Below are 19,977 nucleotides of genomic sequence, written 5' to 3' on the forward strand. Positions count from 1 at the left end.
TTCCCCATCCCTTTTAGGGAGTTTTCATGTAGCTTTTCTTCAGGCATTATTGACCTCAAGGAAATCTCCTGGAAAGAAAGGGTGCACACCTCTGAGACACCTATTAAAATCCCAAAAGTCTTTCTAGGGACCCATTTTGAGTGGTTGCTTTGGGTTAGTTGGTGCAGTGCTCGGCGAGCTGACTCTCTCAAGGGCTCCAAGTGACCAAATGTGACCAGTGAGTTGGTTTTTACAAAAGGCGGCCTGAAGGAGAAGCTTGTGACTGTCTGTCGCCAGGTTCCACCGTCCCTCAGGGCCCGCCAAGATGCCGGTCCCTGCCTGGCCAGCAGGCGGCGTGCACGCGCCGTCAGGCCCGGAGGAGAGGCGGGCCTCGCCCCCCCACCCCCGGTCTCCAGGCCGGAACGTGCGCGTGCCCGATGCCAGGGTCGCGCACGCCGGGACTGGGGAGCCATTTCCGGGCGGGGAGGGGCGGGTCCGCCGGCGGTCGGCCCTCCAATCTCGGCGGCGGCGGCGGCGGCGGCGGCTGCAGGGGGAGCCCGCGCTCCACCGCCGGCAAGTCGTTCGCGTGGTGAGGAGGAGCCGGGCCGGCGAGAGGGAGAGGCTGAGGGAAGGAACGGGGCGGCGGACTCGGGGCAGGAGAGTGCAGGGGGCCGCTGCGGCTCCGGAAAAGGGAGGGTCGGGCTGGCGCGGACCGCTCCAGGGTGGGCAGGGTAGGGGCGTGAAGAGGAGGAAGGAGGGCCTGGCGGACCGAGGGGTGCGGGCTGAGTGTGGGCGTGCCGAGCCCTAGTTCTGAGGGAGCTGGGGGGGGCGAGAGGGAGCCCCCGTCCCGCGGAGGTGGGAGCGGACCGGGGCCGCCGGGATCTGGTGATCCTTAGAGAGGAAGGGCTCCGGGCTGGGAGCGATGGAGTCGGCGGCGAGGCCAGTGGGGCTCGGGAGGCTGGAAGCTGGGCTGGGCTGGGCTGGGCTGAGCTGAGCTGAGCTGAGCTGAGCTGAGCTGCCGGCGGCGTCCGACCCTCCTCCCTGCTGCGCTGGTGGGCTGGGCTCCCGGGCCCCGGGCCGGGTCGGGGGCGGGCTGGGCGTTTCCCCGGGTGTCTACCTGGGGGGCTCGCTGGGTGGGAGGCTGGGTCTGGATTCGTTCGGTCAGCTGTGGGAGGGAAGCACAGTGCCAGCAGGGTTGTGATTCGCTGGCTTGGGTGCTGGGGGGGTGGAGTGTCCTAGCTGCGAGTGAAATCGGAGCTCTCAAAGGAGGGAGAGAACCATTTCTTGACTGCTCCTGCGAGTCTAGGCGGGCCGAGGCGACAGTTTAAAGCTTGAGAAGTAAACAAACCTGGTTCCCTTTTGCAGAGGGGAGGCGCCCAGAGGAGGGCTGGGGGAGGAAGATGCCGAGTACGGACCTTCTGATGTTGGTGAGTCTTTTCCCAAACATCCTCCTTGTTATAAGGCACTTGTCCCTTAAGTTTTATTTTTAGTCGAAAGGATCTGAGTGTGTGGATCTCGCTCTTGATGCTTGCTTTTGGTAGCTGAGCATTTCTGCTCCCCTTTTAGTTCGGGTGTGCTGGTTGGGATGGATAAATGCCTGATTTACATATACGAATATGTTTGTATTTAATGAATACGAAGACTCTTTTACAGAATTCTTGTAGTTGATTTTAATCTCTCCCTTTCCATACTCCCAGAACGGTTTTAAAACCTGTATTCAGTTTTGCCGGCGTCTGCCGTGTACTCGTTGATAAGCGCTTGTCTCTCAGAGGAGACTTAAGATTCCTCAGAAAACAGATAATCATGTCTTACATGTTTAAAGATGAATAAACAGCTGTCATAGTGCTCTGTCTATAGTAAGTGCTTAACACATGCTTGTCGAGTTAAACTAATTTGAATTTTAAGTTTTTCTGTTGGGCTGAGGAATATCCCTGCTTTGGTAGAGTCTGTTTTTTCCTCTAGAGATTTCTGTGCCTCTTTCTCCCCACCCCACCCCCACCCCTCCCCAGCAGGGAGAATAGCATTGCAAAACTAGTGTTTTCCCAAAATGAGCTTTTATTCTTGGGACATTTATGATTCCATAGGCTCTTTTTTGGGGGTATTGTGGGGAGCCCGTGGCTTTCTAATAGCTATCTCGAAAAACAGCATTTTGTTTTTAATAAGCTACTTCTCTGAGTCTGATGTGTCTTTGTGCAAAAACACTGATTTCAGAACAATTCATCTCCCTCTCTTTATATCACTCTCCCAGAGAGCTGAGAGCTGTCACTGGGAAATGGGCAAAAAAAAAAAAAAAAAAAAAAAAAAAAAAAACCTAGCAGTGAGGTGTTTTTGTTTTTGTTTTTTAAATACCCAGTGCTGACTTTCTATAGTGGCAAAATCTATAAGGTCTGTGGGAGGGATAAAGAAGGAAATTAAGTGCTGGTGAGTGCTGGTTTGAGGCAGAGACCAAGGATGGTTTTAGAGACCGAGGTAAATACTTGGCTAATTCAAAGATCCTGATAAAGAGTTCGCTTAAAGTAGCTTCTTGCTTTAAATTTCATGGATTGTCAGTAGATAATCCTTATTTATTATGCGATTTTAAATTCTTATCGCAGGAGCCATGTATTAGAAAAATTGGGAGCTCTACATAAGCAAAAGGAAGCAACCCCCCAATGATGACACTACTCAGAAATAAACACCTTAGAGGGTTAATGCAGAATGGTTTGTAACGATTGGCCGTTTGTTTTTTCCCCTTACAGACAGATCAGTATGTTGATGGAAATTAAGATTTCCTTGTGTAAGTAGGCTGCACCTTCGTGGCCAGAGATGAGCTTGTGACTTCTTGGGCCCGTGCGCTCTCTTGAAAGGTGTAGCCAGTCAGGACTTTTTTATTCAGGATGTTAACTTGGGCATCCGTTTTGTTTTGAAGCCTTTCTCTGGCCACCACCATTTCCTCATTTGATAAGCTAGAGTATCGAGGGTGTTCATTTGCTTGTTGGTGTAAGGAATGCATTCACACGGACAGTGACTGGCTCTCGAGAATCCTAACTCTCTGAGGATACTGCACATGTTTCTTGTGTGCTTTCTCTGGGAAAGCTGTCATTCCTTCTTTTTTTTTTTTTTTTTTTTTTTAAAGATTTTATTTATTTATTTGTCAGAGAGAGAGAGGGAGAGAGAGCGAGCACAGGCAGACAGAATGGCAGGCAGAGGCAGAGGGAGAAGCAGGCTCCCTGACGAGCGAGGAGCCCGATGTGGGACTCGATCCCAGGACGCTGGGATCATGACCTGAGCCGAAGGCAGCTGCTTAACCAACTGAGCCACCCAGGCGTCCCTGTCATTCCTTCTTTGCCTGTGCTGTGTTCTTGAGGCCAAATGGTAAAGCACCAGTGGCCAGGGCCGGGTTCTTGATGAGGGCAGTAAACGGTCATTATCTGCATTCTTTAGCTACTTTGTGTGAAGTGGAAGATGTTCTGGGCCCTCTAACGGGGAAGAAAGGACCCCAGGTAATAAAATGAAAAAATATCCTCCATTCCAGGCAGCCTGTTGTAGAGCCGCAGAAGTAGAAGCAATCTTGGAGGCCGCGTGATGCGACTTCTCACTTAGATTGTATATGAATCCTTTTTAGAGCATCTCTGATGAATGGATAGCCCGTCATCCATCCTTTCTGCTGGGGGAATAAGATGGGCATAAGCTGGTTCGCAATCCAAGGTGGACCCAGGAATAATAACGTACGGCTGGTAGCTAACATTTATTGAGCATGTCTTACATATAAGGTGCGGAAACAGATACTCTCCATGTTCGTTGAATTTTCACGAAAACCCTTTGAAAAATATGCTGGCATCCTCCTCTTGTAGGTGAAAAACCAGGCTCAGGGAAGGTGCTGCCGCCGTGAGCTGGCGGAGCCCCATTTGAACTCCAGCTAGTCTAACGTCAAATCCTTCCTTCTGTTCTGCTTTTTTTTTTTTTTTTAAGATTTTATTTATTTATTTGATAGAAGACACAGCAAGAGAGGGAACACAAGCAGGGGGAGCGGGAGAGGGAGAAGCAGGCTTCCCGCCGAGCAGGGAGCCCGATGTAGGGCTTGATCCCAGGACCCTGGGATCATGACTTGAGCCAAAGGCAGACACCTAACCACTGAGCCACCCAGGCACCCCCTGTTCTGCTTTGTGATGCTGCCTCGGACCACACTGCGCACAGGGACAGAGGTTGCTGAGCTCTTCGAGTGATGGGACAGGGGTTCGTGTGGGGTAGGGGGGCAGCATAGCTCTGTCCCCTGAGGGGGGCACTTTGGAAACCCATGTGGGGGTGCTTTTGTTTTCTAGTATGGTCCTGTCTGAAAATACATGCTACGTGATACAGATCTTCTGATTTATCTTCTCCTACCTTGGCAGTTAGGGCATTATGCCGATTTTTAAAAGTTACACTCGCACAGGTAGTCTTTGAATTCCGTTTCAGAACCATAAAAGGGGCATACGAAATATTTGTTCTAACAAGAGGGCGGCAGGTTTGATAGTGTTGCTAACTGCTTATGTGGACAGTATCCCGTGGCACGAAAGCATGATGATGAACCAGAGTCCGGAGCTGATAAGACTGGTCCTGCTCCATACTGCAGGGCTGTGGCCGTCGGTCTGCCGTGCCTTCCTGGCCTACACTTTGCCCTCGTTTGATAAGGATGGTTTGCCCGAGTTTTTCCGTTTGCTCATTTATGTCATGAACTGTAGTACTTTCCACCTGTGTTTCGAAGAGAATGAAAGGGGTGAGGGTATTCATCTGAGACTCGCGATGTTTTCAGAAGGATTTCAAATCCGGATTTTTTTTTTTCTTTTTTTTTTTTAATAGCAGTTTCTCTCCACTTTGCCCACATTCTTTTCACCCATGTTCTCCTCCTCCCTGGTGCTAGGGTATGGTGTCTCTTTGTAAGTTGTCAAATACTTAGAGCTTTTAAGAAAAGAGTAAGTCTGCTCCTTTGGGTGGCTTTTTTCTCATCCGGTGACTCATTCACGCCAGGGCAGTGCTGGGTGGAGGTGGAGTGCTAGTTTATCTGGGGCCAAGGTTCTCGGCATTCGGCAATGTCTGGAGGCATTTTTGCTTTTCCTACTGAGTGCTAGAGGTCAGGAATGCAGCTACAGGCCCTACTTTGCACACAGCACTCCACCACCAAGAACAATGCGGCCTAAAATGTCGGTAATGCTTGGGTTGAGAAACCCTGGTCTAGGGTTCCTTAACACAGGTAATAGTGTCTGTGTAGCCCTGGCATTCATGTGGGTGAGAGATGGGGCCTTTTCTTAGAGTTCAGTGGGTCTGTTCAAGTGCTCCTTCGGGTTATTTTGTCTATGGACCAAGTCCTGGTTTGGAATGTCTGTATTGGACTGTATACAGCACAGTCTTCTGTAATACAGTAAAATCTTGAGAAACGCTTTCCTTCACAACGTTTCTGAAGCACTCTTGATTTGGAAACAGTAAGCCTGTCTTGGTTTTGTTTTTTGGGTTCAAAATGGAATCTTTCCAGATCCCAGAGCTTTTATCTTTTGAGCCTTGAATCTCTCTCAGGCATGCTTTCTTTCTGAATGTCAGGTCGGATTTGAGCCATAAGCCAAAAGATTGACTTTGAATCTGGTGTCTTGTTTGTAGGATTGTCTAGGGAAAATTCATTAGGGCTGGTAGGACCTTTAAAATTTTGTTGACCATTTGAATGGCCCTTGTAAGATGAGCACCATGTTTGGCACTGTTCCAGTCTTACTGGTAAAGCAAAACTACAATAACAAGTTCGATAATTCCTCCAGCCATTGGTCTAAAGGAAGGGTGATAAATAATAGATAAATGCCAAATCCCAGTATTTGGCTTGGCTTTGCAGTCTGTGTGTCAGGAATTTTTAGTGCTGTTTGCTTTCTTAATTAGGCTCCTCCCCAACATACAGTTTGTACACATTGGTGGCAAACCTGGGAATCATTTTGGGATTAAGAGTTTTCCATAGGGAATTGATTTAGAGTGACTCAGTCCGTATGTAGAAACGTATAGAACATAACTACTGAGAGGAAAACCATGCTGGGGGTAAGGGGAAACAGGCGTCTGGGAAGATGGAATGATGCAGGCTGAGGAGGGGGTTGGCTATATCTGCTATCTCCTGGCACCCTCCGGTACTGTGAATGAGAGGAAAGGAAAGGACTGTTTACAAAGCCGGGCAGAGTTAAGGAGACCCATAGGGGTTGGTGAAACGCCTCAGGGTTAAGAGTCATCATCATTCTTAGACCTGAGTGGGCAAAGAGAGAGTAGCTTCTGGAACCTTGAAAGTTTAGCTGGAGGAGAGGGTAACCTGTAGGAATGCTGCTACTGCCAACCGGTACCGTAGCAGGAAGGGAATCGGGGAATACATACCTCAGACCCTTCCTTTTCCCACCCTCTAATCTCACGGTGGAGCCTTTCCTCAGCCAAACCCAGCTGGAAACCAGAGGATAAGCAAAGGAGCCTGGGAGGTTTAATTCATAGAGGGCGGTTCTGTGAGGCACAGGGCGGTGGAGAAGGTTGGGTAGACGATCTGGAGGAGCCAGGGGAGGATAGCCAGCATGCTTAAGTTGAGGTCAAGCTCATTCTGAGAGGCACAAGCGAGAAGATAGCTTGTTAGCAGAGTCTTGAAGAAGGGATAGAACACAGAATGTTACAGAAAAGGAATGTTCTCACTGATAAGAGAAGGATAGATTCAGAGGCAAAATGTTGCCACAGCTTTGGCAAGGCGGGAGCTGCTTTTTTCCAGGAGTAGCCTTAGAATCTTAATTGCCTGAAGGGCATTGAGAAATCCTGCAGCCCAGCTTCCCTTGCTGTGTGGAAATCCTTTCCATGGTGCCCTGCCAGGGGTGCGTGCAGAGTGCTTTCTCATGGAGTTCTTGCCATTGTTGGACAGCTTTAATTGTAGAAAGTGTTCCCTTTGTCCAGATCACTGACATATCTGGGAAGGGTTAGGTTTGGCTGCCTATAAAAGAAAAACTAAAGTAATAGAGATTTTTAAAGGTAGAAATGAATTTCTCTAAAGTAAGAGAAAGCCAGAGTAGACCCTTCTTGGCTGCCCTGGCTGTTCCTAGGTCTTTGAGGAGGTTCTACCAAACACGGTGTGTCCCTCCTGGTCCAGGATAGCTGCCCTGAGCTTGAGCTGTTCCGTTCATGCTTTATTTGGTAGGAACAGCAAAGGCAAGGAGAAGGGCTTGCCCTCCTTTTTAATTAAAAATGTTTTCGTATGAAATTTGTTATACATAGAGAGAGCTATATAAAGCACATATCTGTATTTTAAAGAATAAAGGTAAAACAGTCATACAGCTATCCCCAGGTTAAGAAATAAGAGTATTTACTCCCAGTCCCATGTGCCTCACCCTGATTATATCTCCTTTCCTCCCCTCTAGGGGTAACTATCCTGATTTTTGTAAGAATTAATCTCTTGCTGTGTTACCAAAAAAAAAAAAAAAAAAAAAAGAAAAAGGTTACCACTTACATATATGTCCCTAAGCTTAGTTTTGTTCATTTTTTAACTTGCTGTAAATCTGTGTATATGTATTTTTTGGTGATTTCCTTATGTTGCTCAGTATTTGTGAGACTCATCTGTGTTGTTACATGTAGTTATTGGAGTTTCTAGTTCATTCATTTTCATTGTTGCCCAGTGCCTCACTGTATGACTACCACAGTGTATCCAGTGCATGATGGTGGGCACTTAGGTGGTTTCCAGTTTGGGGCTCTTTTGAACATTACCGTAGCGAACTTTCTTGTATATGACAAAGTTTTTCTGGGATTTCCTCCTGGGAGTAGAATGGCTGCGTTGTACCTTCACTTGATAACACCAAACTCTGCAGAAGTGGATGCAGTTTATACTCCTCGCAACAGTGTGTGAGTTCTTGTTTCTATGCGGTTTCACAGACTTGGTACTTACAAAGCTTTTTATACTTTTTCCATTCTGGGAGGGTAAAATCTAATTGATTCCCATATGCATTTCCCTGATTACTCCTGAGGGTAAGTGTCCTTCTCTTTGTATATGGAGTGTTTTGTGGGGTGCCTCTTCCCATCTTAAACACTTTCTCAATTATTTATTTCTCCTTGTAATTCTGGCAGATTTTGTTGTATGTATTTTGAGATTTTGTTACTAGGTGCATGCAGATTTAAAATGATCACAGCTTACCTAATAAGTTGCACTTTTTAACCTAATAGTGTGTTTTGACTTGATATAATACAGCTGCATGAGCTTTTTGTCGTGAAATGGGGAAACTATAAATGTTTGATGAAATTGAATGAGTGTTGTGCCTGTTGTATAGGCAGGAACTGCAGAACAGTCTTTATCCTGGTTCGTTTTTCTGGGATACTGCTGTTTATATGGCCGGTTATCGCTGGCAGTGGATAAATCACTTTTGAGTTCAAAAAAAAAAAAAAAAAAAGGTAGTTTTCTTTTTTGAGAAGGAACTTGCGTACAGTAAAGGCAGGAATCTTAATTATACAGCTCAGTAATATTTGCATGTGGTTACACTGTGCTCGCTGCCCAGATACTAAGAATGTCCAGCCCAGCCTCCCAGCAAGTTCTTCCTTCCCTCCCATTTGGACCCACCAGGGTTATCCTTCTCAAGTGAGCTTTGTTTTGCTGATTTTTGAACCTCATATACATGGAAACATACAGTATGTTTTATTTCGAGTGTCCTTTTTGCCGAATCTGTGAGATTCAGCCATGCTCTTATGTAGCAATAGTTTTTTTAAAAATCATAGCTGTGTGGTTTTACATGTATAAAATACCACAGTTAAAAAAAAATACCGCAGTTTATTCCTTCTATTGTTGATGAACATGTGTGTTCCTAGTTGTTGGCTGTTTTCAGTGACACTGCTACATTCTTGAATGTGTCTTTGGGTAAACATAGCATTGCCAGGTCATGAGGCCTGCTGCCAGATGGGTTTCCCAAGTGGTTGTACCAATTTATACTCCCACAGGGTTTTCTTAATGAGTAACTTGTGCTTTTAGCTTTTGGGCAGCGAGTCTTAGATTCTGTTACCTGCACATTAGATGTAGGAAGACAGCATTGAGAACTCTGTCCTGAAGTAGGGTAGGCACTTTTAAAGTGTGAAATGTCCTTCCTTTTCTGTAATTTCCCCGGAGAGTGAAAGCTTACTGTGTTCTTATTTATCTCGTCTCTAACTATTAATAAACATTTGATGGAAAGAGAGCAACCTGGGTTCTCTGTTGAGAAGCAGCTGTTGTAGTATATTTACACTTTGTGCTCAGTCCTGGGGAGACCTTTTTTTTTTTCCTGGAGGCTTTTCTGAAAGCATTTAAATGTATTCCTTTGAAATGCATTTTGGCAGAGAGGACTGATTTATTCTCTTTTAAAACCACCGTGAGTTCTAGTCTTACTGGTGCTGAAACAATTGAGGCAAATAGAAAATTCTGTTTTCATACTCCAGTAGGAAGGACTCTAGAGGCCAAAAACAAGAATGCCGCCCCGGACCTGCTCCCTGTCTAGCCGCATTGCAGCCAGGGTGGATGAAGGCCTGGGAGTAAGCTACCCAGCCCTTTTTGATAAACTTGTGATTTCAAGTGCTTTCCCAAGAGTCATAAAAATAATAATCAACAGCAATCTATGCCCATGCCTGAAATCAGGCTTATGATCTGTAAACAGGAGTAGGTAACCAATATAATCCTGTTGTGTAGGTGAGAGGGCGCTTGCAACCTTCTGATTGAGTTAGATAGTTGGAGGCTGAGAGTTGACTTACCTCTGTCTTATTAAACCTTGGCATCTGTAAGATAGTACTTAAGGTAGTAGACGTAGGCAGGGGAAGCAAACCACTTAGAGCCTCTCCCAGCTCTGCCCGTGCGACTTCGCTTGGGACATGGCAGAGCTCACTTTGCCTTGCTGCTCACTGAGCAGGAAAGGAAAACGTTTATCATCAGAGATTCAGGTTCATCAAATATTTAGGAAGTGTTCATTATCTGCAGTCAGTCTTTTACCCCCTGACTGCACTGAACAGTCACAGCCACCCTGTGAGTAGCTATGTGAGGTGTCTGTCTTGTGAACTTTTGGTTGAAGGACAACAATGGGGTCTGTTTTTGCAGGTCAGCAAAATCCAGCTGCATAGAGGCTCAGTCATACGCCAGAGGTCGCACAGAGCTCACATTAGAGTAGAAGCCTCTGCTCGCCAGTGCGGACTTTCCAGGGCACCGCAGCTGTCTGTAGGACACGAGTCACAGACGTTCAGTGAATCTCCAGGAGTGGTGATGAGTGTCGGCTCGGAACAGCACCCAGAACCGGCTGTCCTTTCCTCATATCCTCGGTAGTGGCTGGAGCGCCGGTTTATGAGCTTGCCATAAAAGTGTTTGTTTGTTTGTTTTTTTCTTTCATCCTTTTAGCAGTTAGTAGTTCTGTTTATGGACTCTTAAAAAATACATCCCTTTAGGCAATAATGACCTGCTTTGTCTAGTTTATACATAATTGCTCTACAGATTTCTGAGTTATCTTCAGATACTCAGGATTGCTTTCATTTGGAGTCCAAAGCTTTGCTCTCTGTTTCTGGAACTGCAGAGTTTCTGCTGTTTTTGGCTCATACCACAACTTTTTTTCAGAAAGGCCTTTAGGCGCTTTTTTTTCTTTTTTTTTTTTGCTTTGTTTTGTTTTTTAAAGAAAGCCTGTGAATCTTAGGTAGTTGGTCTTAGCTGAGAGAACAGTGGTGAGTGTAAATGGAACTGCTGGGTCATAATGCCTTTTTTTGTTTCTTTTTTTTAAAGCATCCAGTTCATTGCTTTTCACTGTGTTCACAAAGTTGTACAACTATCACCACAATTTCAGAACATTTTCAGAAGAGACCCCTTGTCTCTGCAGTCACTTCCTTATGTCCTCCCAGTCCCCCAGCCCTAGGTGACCCCCAAACTGCTTTTTGTCTGTAGATTTTCTTATTCAGAACACTTCATATAAATGGAATCCTGTAGTGTCTGGTCTTTTGTGATTAGTTTTGTTCACTTAGCATGATGTTTTGAAGGTTTATCCATATTGTGTAGCTTGGATCAGAATTTCATTCCATTTTGTTATAATCATAAGGCTTTTCCCAATTTTCAGTAATGGATAATAGTTCTCACCTCCAGGCAACATAGGAGAGTTGGGTTTACTCTACATATAATAGGATACTTTGTCATATTAAAGCTATTGCTGTGATTCATTTTGAAGAGGGGTTTATTAACCTGGGGAATATAGACCCCAATGACTGGCCTTCAGGATGTTCTGAACCCTTTGTAATTATTTACAGGTTTCATGTTCCCAGATATTTTTTGGTGGGGGGGTGTTTGGGGACCTATGGGTTTTAGCCTTTGTTGAAAGATAATTTTCAAAAAAAGGTAAAATCATGACACTGATACAAATATAAAACAAACACACATTAAAAATTTTATTTTGCTTATAATGAGGAAACCTGGCAGACGTTATAACCGTTTCAGAGGAAAGGTCCAAAGAACAGACACATTTATAGGTCACGGATATTAAAATGAATATGTAAACAGCACCCAAACTGGTGTCTTCCCTAGTGAAGAGGGAAGTCACATGAACCATCACCAGACCTGGCAGATTTTACATGTTTATAGATAAAGAATAGTTTAAATTGCCGTAATTACATACAACTTAAAGGGTTGTACAATAACTTCCTTACAGTCAAAATCAGGTAACCTAAGGGAAGTCCTAGATAATGTATAATTTTCCATTGGAAGCACACATCTTCTGCACTTTCAACAGGTTATCAGAAAAGTCAGAAACTTTTCCCAGTGTTACTATTAAACTTGGACCTTTCTTCCCTTTTAAAAAGTAGCTCCTTTGTGACTAGGTTTTGAAAACAGATTTTCCAGTGGGTGTTTATATTCCCTTGATGGCTGGTTAGAGACTCAGGGACAGGTCTTTGATTTGTGCTTTTGAATAAGGTTGCACGTTAGGAATCTCCAGAGAAGGAGCCTTTGTGGCTTAACTTAGGTTAAGCTTCCCAGCACAGATTCAGTGTTTCTTATCTCTCATAGCAGCATGATGATGGAAATGGAGATTTCTGAACTATAACATGGAAAGGGTAGGCATCTGAGCTCAGTGACAAAGGTAGAAATCCTATCAGTAAATAAGGACGGTAAGGGAGAGGCCATGTGACTCCTTCCCCAGCTGGGATATGTGCAGGGAAGTCAAGACTTCCCCTTAATGTGTGAAGAATACGGGATTATTTCTGCTGCTCCTTTTTTGTAATCCAAGGAGTTCCCATTAATTGGCCAGAGGATAGTGAACTCCTATCCTTTGTACTTTGAAAGGTAGCTTATATGTACGTGCACAGTCATTTAGCTACTACCGTAAGAGGCTCTGGGAGTTCATAGCTGTCAAGTTTGAACAGACCTCCCCCCACCCCCACCATCTTCCCTCCTTGCGTTTGGGTGAGAATGTATTCAGCAAGGCTCTTACCTCAGCATCCCTCAGCCTGTGCCCTGGCTTACTGAACTTGGTTTCCTGCATGTTAGCTTTCTCCTGGTTGAAGCTTGCAGGGTGCCTTTCCTGATGCATCACAGAAGAGAAGGGCTCTAAGTCTTCAGTGACAGAATTTGCATCAGTCTTCACTCAGTGTCTTTAGCCCCAACACAAGTAAACAAATGGCAGAATTTACGCACCCGTTTGACAACGTTTAGGGCTTAGGGCTGTCGTCAGCGTTTATGAGCTCAGAAGCTTTGATCTTCCATGAGTACACTTCTAGCACTGCACGTCTGTCCCCTTTCTGAGGCCAGGATTATGTCTCAGTGATGGTCAGGAGCTTGTCTGAATTCTCTGGTGCTAAGTGCAGAGCAGTTAGACGTGGTAAGTGTTACGGAGCAGTACAGCTGTACCTCTGACTCTTGAGGCGTGGCTGGCCGGGCAAACATGGACCGTTACGCTCGTTGCAATGACCTCCACACACGTGGTGGAATTTTGGAGGAAGTATATGGTTGGTTCTTTACCACCTAAGAAATGATGATTCTGTAATGCAGTCAGATGACTGGTTTTGTTGCTCAGTTCTTACTTCTTTAATGACCTAAGGGAGTTTTTCCTTTGGGCTTGTGATCTGGTTTTGCTGATAAACTTTAATGTCTTTTAAGGTTCCAAAAACAATAGTGTTTTCTTACCTGTTTACTTTGCACTTTGAAGTTCTGTGGAATGTGATGTGAAAGGGAACCAGATTTAATTTGCTTTGTTTTCTGTGTTTTTAGGGCAGAAGTGTAGTAAGAATGACTACATTAACTCTTTGTTGTCTTCTGTGTCTTAGCTCTACTCCTTGACCTGAGTCCCAGGCTTTAAATACCCTCTGATTTTGAGACATTAAGGCGGTGGGTGAACTCGGTAAGACAGGTCTTCTTTTCCTCAGCAGCCCATTCCTGCTTTAAAGCTCGGATTTCTGGCTCTTCGGGAAAAACTATAGAGTGGTGAGGTGTGTAGTTGTATCGGGTATAAAGAAAGTGGAAGGAAAAAGAGAACCAGTCGCTTTTTGTCTGCAGCATTGCAGGGTGGGAGATTTTGATTCCCATTAGTATTTGGCTTAAGGATAAAAGCTAGGAGCAGTGTGTGGTCTTGTGCACGATGTGGCCGGGCCCTCACTGACACTTCCAGGAATACTTGGCGATGTTAAACAGTCATCTGAAAGACGGATAGCCACAAAGTATGGAGACTGAGTCTCAGTCATTTTTCTTTTACCACAGCAGGGGATGGGGAAGTCATGTGAGCTTCGGCCGCAGTGTGTTCATCTCTGAGGGGTGGAGAAGGGCCCTGTGCTAGTCTTGAAACTCCCTGCTGCCTCCGGCGGCCAATGACGTGAGGTGCGTTGTGAGTTCATCTGAACCGTGCTGGTGTGTGTGGTTACAGATACCTGCCCTTGTCCTCCTCGGGTTTGAACCCCTGCCGCCAGGAGAGGTGTGGGAGAGGCGAGACAGGATCTTTCCTAGGACCGTACAGAGCAGTCCTAGTGGATGCAGTATTAGAATTATTTCACTTTAGTTGAACCAATAAATCTTGCGTTTCTGCCATGTTGAAGGTGTTATAGGAGATATAAAAATTATGCCTTCTCTGTTGTTTGTATTCTTATCAGCACTTGGTGCCATAAGAGAGGTCAGGTCTGAAAACAGTTACTTGGTCGTTCTCCCCCACCAGGGCTGAGGGCTCTGCCTTTGGGACGCATTAACTCACAGTGCGATTGGCTAATGCCGCTTGGCGCTGATTGACTCTTGAGAAATAACCCCAGCTGAGGCACACGGAAATGCAGAGCAGTCACCATGCTGGGATAGGGAGGTGAAGCCTTTGTAGCAAAGCAGCTTTCCCAGAATCCCAGTTTCACAGTGACCCCGCAGTGATACTGCTAGGAATCACTGTTCTGAATTTTCCCTCTTGCAAGTGACAGACTTACACTCGAACCTGGGTCTTCGTCATGGCCAGCAGCCCTCATTTGGACGAGCAAGCATTTGGAGGGGTCCAAGTTGTGACGGGAACCGAAGAAAACTAGGGAAACTAGTTTGTGGGCACTTTAGCTTTGACCCAAAAAACCTTCGTAGACTCTGTGCTGGGTAATAATCAACTGACCAAAATTGCTACATTTTTTTGGCGAGGAATCCATGTCTCTGTCAGAAATTATTAGTAGAGTCAATCGTTCTGACAGTGGGAATGTTTTTCTCTGATGTTTAGCCTGATTTTCTCTGATGTGGGAGGATCAGGAAGGAGAACATACATTGGAATAACTTGCTGGTTCCTCTGCTTAGCCTCACAGCGTTTTGGTTTCCTTGAGTTCTCTTTCAGGTCCTCCTCCAGTTAATGTTTAGTAACATATGGTGTCGTGAAGCCCTGGGAGAGGGTTCAGGACGTCTCGGAATTCAACTCTAAGTGTGTGAAGTCCTGTGTTTTAGTCCTCACTTTGCTCCTTATTACTTGCTATAGAGCAAACTTACCCTATCTTGATTTCACTTTTTGCCATCTATGAAGTGAAACCGTTCATTCTTTTTTTTCCTCAAATCATTTATTCTTATTTATTTATTTAATAGAGAGAGAGTACAAGAGCGCACAAGTTGAGGGGGTGCTGAGGGAGAAGCAGACTTCCAGCTGAGCAGGGAGCCTGACGGGGGGCTCGATCCTAGGACCCCGGGATCATGACATGCCGAAGGCAGATGCCTAACTGACTGGGCCATCCTGGCGCCTGTGAAACATTCACTCTTTTTTTTTTTTTTTAAAGACTTTATTTATTTGAGAGAGAGAGAGAGAGAGAGAGAGAGAGAGAGTATGAGAAGGGGGAGGGTCAGAGGGAGAAGCAGACTTCCTGCCAAGCAGGGAGCCCGATGTGGGATTCGATCCTGGGACTCCAGGATCACGACCTGAGCCGAAGGCAGTCCCTTAACCAACTGAGTCACCCAGGCGCCCTGAAACATTCATTCTTAATCTGAGAACCTCATGAGGCTATAAAGTACACATAAAATAACGTGAAACCTGGTTAAAAATTTAAGTTATATAAATATCACTGGGTATTCTTTACAAATGAGTTAATGCTTTTAAGTGCTTCACCCTTTCCTGTGCGTGTTTATCATGGCCCCTGGGGCCTTCCCCATCTTCATTCTAGTCCCTCTGTGATCAGGGGGTCATCTAGTCTTGGAGTTTTGAAGGGAAGAGAAAGTTACAAGTGAAAACAAACTGGTGATCTCTGATTCCTATAAGATAATGCTGAGGGGATAGTAGGTGCTCAGGCAGTAATTGTCCTGTGGCGGAAACCGTGGAGAGCAGTAGGCATGTGTGTAGCGCAGGCAGCGTAGCCCCGAGATCTGCTCGTAAAGTGTGGGAGGCAGCGCAGGGAGCCGCCTGAGCTGAGATGCCCAAGCTCTTGAACGAAGTGAGTACAGATGGCTCGCCCTGCAAGACGATGGGAGAGAGTTGTTGTTATTTGTATTAGTTCCGAGGAAGGAAGCGCCGTCTGCCAGATGGATTTTCCTTTCAGTCCTATCCATTCTTAGAGTGTTTCTTCTAGTATGCATTGGTCAAAATCGCTGGGGAAGAAATATCACTGCCTAATTGGCAGTTGGCCAAGTGCAGTTCTAGTTCTCAAAGAGGGTTTTTTTGGGGGAAAGGGTGTGGGTAGTGCCACTGAGGGAAGTTTGCCTGTGGAGTCTTCTCTCCTGGAGGGATGTGGGGACTGAAAGAGTTAGCGGTCGCTGGGAGTAGCTGTGGGCTGGGACCAGTAGGGGAGGAACCTGTGATGGAAGGATTCAGCATCTCTTCGACTGACCATTAGCTCATGACGTCATAATGCCAGACTCACAAACATGTGAAGAGAATAAATCTTAAGTCCAAAAACCACTGAGAATGTGGAGAGTGTAACATACCTCCACGTTAACACCCACAGCTGCGTTACACAAGTGTATTCTCTATTCGGAGAAGCCAGGAGTAGACTCACAGTAAGGCCCTGCTTTTAAGCCTGAAGACTGTGATCCATTCAGAGGGATGCAGAATCAAGTTAGTGGTTTGAACATTTAAAAAGAGAGAGAAGAAAGAAGAGAAAAAAATGTACCTGCAGCACAAGTAACAGGTGTTAGGTTTTATTTTGGAAACCTTTGTTTTGGTTTCCTACCATTCTGTTGCTGTGTGTGCTAGGTGGTTGTAAAATACACTTTGCAGGTCTGGAGTGGAAAAGTGTGGATCTGGTGGTGCCTGGGCAGCTCAGTCAGCTAAGCCTCTGCCTTTAGCTCAGGATGGAGCCCCACATCAGGCTCCCTGCTCAGCAGGGAGTCTGCTCTCCCTCTGCCCCTCCCCTGCTCGTGCCCCCCCCCAAATAAATAAATAAAATCTTAAAAAAAAAAAAGGAAAAGTATGAAATCCTGTGGTCTAAAAATTAACATGCAGGTGCACCTGCGTGGTTCAGTTGGTTAAGCATCTGACTCTTGATTTTGGCTCAAGTCATGATCTCAGGATCATGGGATCGAGGCCCACGTCGGGCTCCAAGCTTGGCGTGGAGCCTGCTCAAGAGTCTCTCTCTCTCTCTCTCCCTCTGTCCCTTCCCATCTCCTCCTTTCTCTCTCAAAAAAATAAAAATAAAAAAAATAAAAAGGCACATGTCCCAAATTTACAGAAATTGTAGACTTTCACTGTTGTGTTATTTTTATATGAAAATGTCTTGCTCCTTTGAAGTGATTTGGGGGTTGGAAGAGTGCAGTATGATTGGGACTAAGAGGGCCACTAAGTTCCCATAAATCCTAGCTGCCGCCTTTTGTCTGATAATGATTAGGATTATTGAGTACTATTTTGATGGCTTGTAGGCATCAGCTAAAACTTAATCATTAGATGGGAAATTGGAAAGAATTAAGAAGAGAAGGGCCAGTTAGTTTATTCATCTTTGACAGTAGCTCCTTAAAGTAGTTACTCTTTTGAATCTATATTACTGAGGTTTATCTTTCTATTTTAATATTGTATTTTAAAAAAGATTTACGGTATTCTTTGTCATCATTTTAAATATGCTAGTGAGCAAAGTGTTTTATTTTGGTTTTCTCCAGGGGAATACATTCCCAATCTGATAACAAACTGCGAAGGAAGGAATGCTTTCCTTGTAGAAATTTTACCAAAACTGCTCTGTTCAGGGTTGGAGGTACATGGCCACATGTACCCCCCCCACACACACAGATGCACATCTACACAGACACAATTTCTTTCTTGTGTGACTGTTAACCTGTGTCCCTTCCTCTAGATGAAGGGCGGAGGCACATATTGGTGAAATACTTACCTGGAGGGCACGACAAGCCAGTGGCCTTCACAGATGTCCACTTGTGGTTCTTGTGTTTCCAGAGACAGTGTGTGGATTAGGTTGAAATAAAAGCCCAAATATTGACTATTAACACACATGCAGGTGTATATTGACCCCCAAAAAAATGTATTTCTGTAAAGGGGAAGACATGGTGGGAAGTAGTAATTGTAATGATATTATGTTCTTGTGCTGTTTCTAAGTGTGTTTATATCTGTAGTCATGACCTACTTCTGCAGTTTTAGTTTGTTCTGAACTGTACATATATCCAGGGTAGGTTCTGCCAAAAACATAACTTGTGAGAAGGAAGCTCTTGGGATGGCACTGGATGGTAATGTGTTAAGTGACCCTCTGCTTATGGACACTTAGAATGAAGAAGGGTGGAAAGAACCCCGATCCCTGAGCCGGAGGCCCGGGCTTGGACACAGCTTCTGTGGCTAGGCTTAGCATGGCTGTCTCACTGCAGGGCCTCTGTTTGTGTACTGCAAACGTGGCCTTGATCTCTAGGGTTCCCTTCAGCGTTGGGATTGTATGCTTCTCTAGGGCTGCCGTGTTGCATCAGGCCCCGACCTGAGGCTCGTGCCGCATGCAAGGCCCCAAGGAGCTGCCTCATCCTTTTTTCCAAGGAGATGGTGTGCATTAGCCCCAGAGCCCTATAAAGCCATGAGCTCTTAGTGCCAGGGGGTGTTTATTCACTGGGGATGGAACCTAGGTTGTTTGTGGTAACCAGAAGGACCTTGGGCTGAGGCCAGGACGTGATTTCTGTGACCATCTAGTTGTCTACTCAGACAGCTTACTAGGACCTTTCCAAGGCCAGCAGCATTCTGTCTTTGGAGGAGAATACAGAAACAGATCTCTTCCTAAGGAGATACATTTAAGGACTTGGAATTTAAGGACTCCCATTATCCTCTTATAGCAATTACCAAGAAAATACGTTCTCACTGAATGTAATTTTATAAATGTTAGAAAGGAATGCGTTCATATCTTAATAGGCTTTGTAAAACTTAACACAGATTACATTTGCTGATTCTTTGCTCTCTCCCTGATACTAGTTATATTACTTTTTGTTATGTGCTGTGAAAAATTAATATCTACAGGCACCTTTTGACCTAGGTAAGCTCTATTTTCTGGGTAAATTAGGAACTAGGATCACCGGAGGAAAAGCTGATCTGCATGATTATTTCTTCTGTCATTCCATTTGTATACATTATTCATTTCATGTATTTATTATTATTTAAAGTAGTCTCCATGCCCAATGTGGGGTTTGAACTCATGACCCTGAGATCAGAGTCGCATGCTCTGCTGACCGAGCCAAACAGATACCCCATATATACTATTTAACCATTTGGTTTGGTCCTAGCCTTAACACTAGAAGATTTCTTCATAATGATGGAAATAAGGACACACCTCTGATGATTGGTAGGCTCTTCTGGTCTTCCCCCAGGTCCTGACCGACACTGTCACCGCTGGGCAGGATTGAGGCTGTTGGTAGCAACAGTGGACTCTGGGGAGTGGCCAAGAACTACGAGGGGGGTTGCAGATCAGCTGAGTTTCCATGGCTAGCCCTCTAGGGAACCTAGCACTTGCCTGATGTTAATGACCTTACACTGCAGCCTAATTGCTAAGGATAGAAATGTTTTCAATAAATATTTGTTGAGTACCTGTCCTCCTCGGCTTTCATGCTCTTACTAGAACACTGCAGGTAGATATCCAACAGGAACATAACTCAAACCAGTATCATTATCTTTATCGCAAAATCTCCTTTACCTTCTTCAGTTTCCCTTTCTCTTCTAGTCTGCTGGGCTTAGTGCTGACACCACTCACCTGCTCTCTCAGACTTAAACTTGAACATTTGGAATTACGTGTACGCTTCCCACTCCATACTTCCTGTATCTGTGAAGTTAGCAAACCCTGTTTGTGCCACCTCCAAAAGGGTTTTTTTTTTTAAATTTTATTTTTTATAAACATATAATATATTTTTATCCCCAGGGGTACAGGTCTGTGAATCGCCAGGTTTACACACTTCACAGCACTCACCATAGCACATACCCTCCCCAATGTCCATAACCCCACCCCCCCTCCCCAACCCCCCTCTCCCCATCAACCCTCAGTTTGTTTTGTGAGATTAAGAGTCACTTATGGTTTGTCTCCCTGCCAATCCCATCTTGTTTCATTTACTCTTCTCCTACCCCCTTAACCCCCCATGTTGCATCTCCTCTCCCTCATATCAGGGAGATCATATGATAGTTGTCTTTCTCC

At 45.2% G+C, this 19,977-nt stretch overlaps 1 protein-coding gene across 1 annotated transcript in view; it reads left to right on the forward strand.

The window, feature by feature from the left end:
- The first annotated feature begins 1,068 nt into the window (after positions 1 to 1,068).
- Positions 1,069 to 19,977, forward strand: part of LOC111145250 (sphingosine-1-phosphate lyase 1) — a 54,991-nt gene continuing 36,082 nt past the window's right edge. Inside the window, exon 1 of the mRNA XM_022500040.1 lies at positions 1,069 to 1,406. Coding sequence (XP_022355748.1) covers positions 1,380 to 1,406 — 27 coding nt within the window. The 5' untranslated portion in view covers positions 1,069 to 1,379. The remainder of the gene's footprint in view (positions 1,407 to 19,977) is intronic.

Source organism: Enhydra lutris, unplaced genomic scaffold (genome assembly GCF_002288905.1).
Source record: "Enhydra lutris kenyoni isolate GAN:26980312 unplaced genomic scaffold, ASM228890v2 scaffoldscaffold12, whole genome shotgun sequence".
In the NCBI taxonomy this organism is placed as follows: domain Eukaryota; kingdom Metazoa; phylum Chordata; class Mammalia; order Carnivora; family Mustelidae; genus Enhydra; species Enhydra lutris.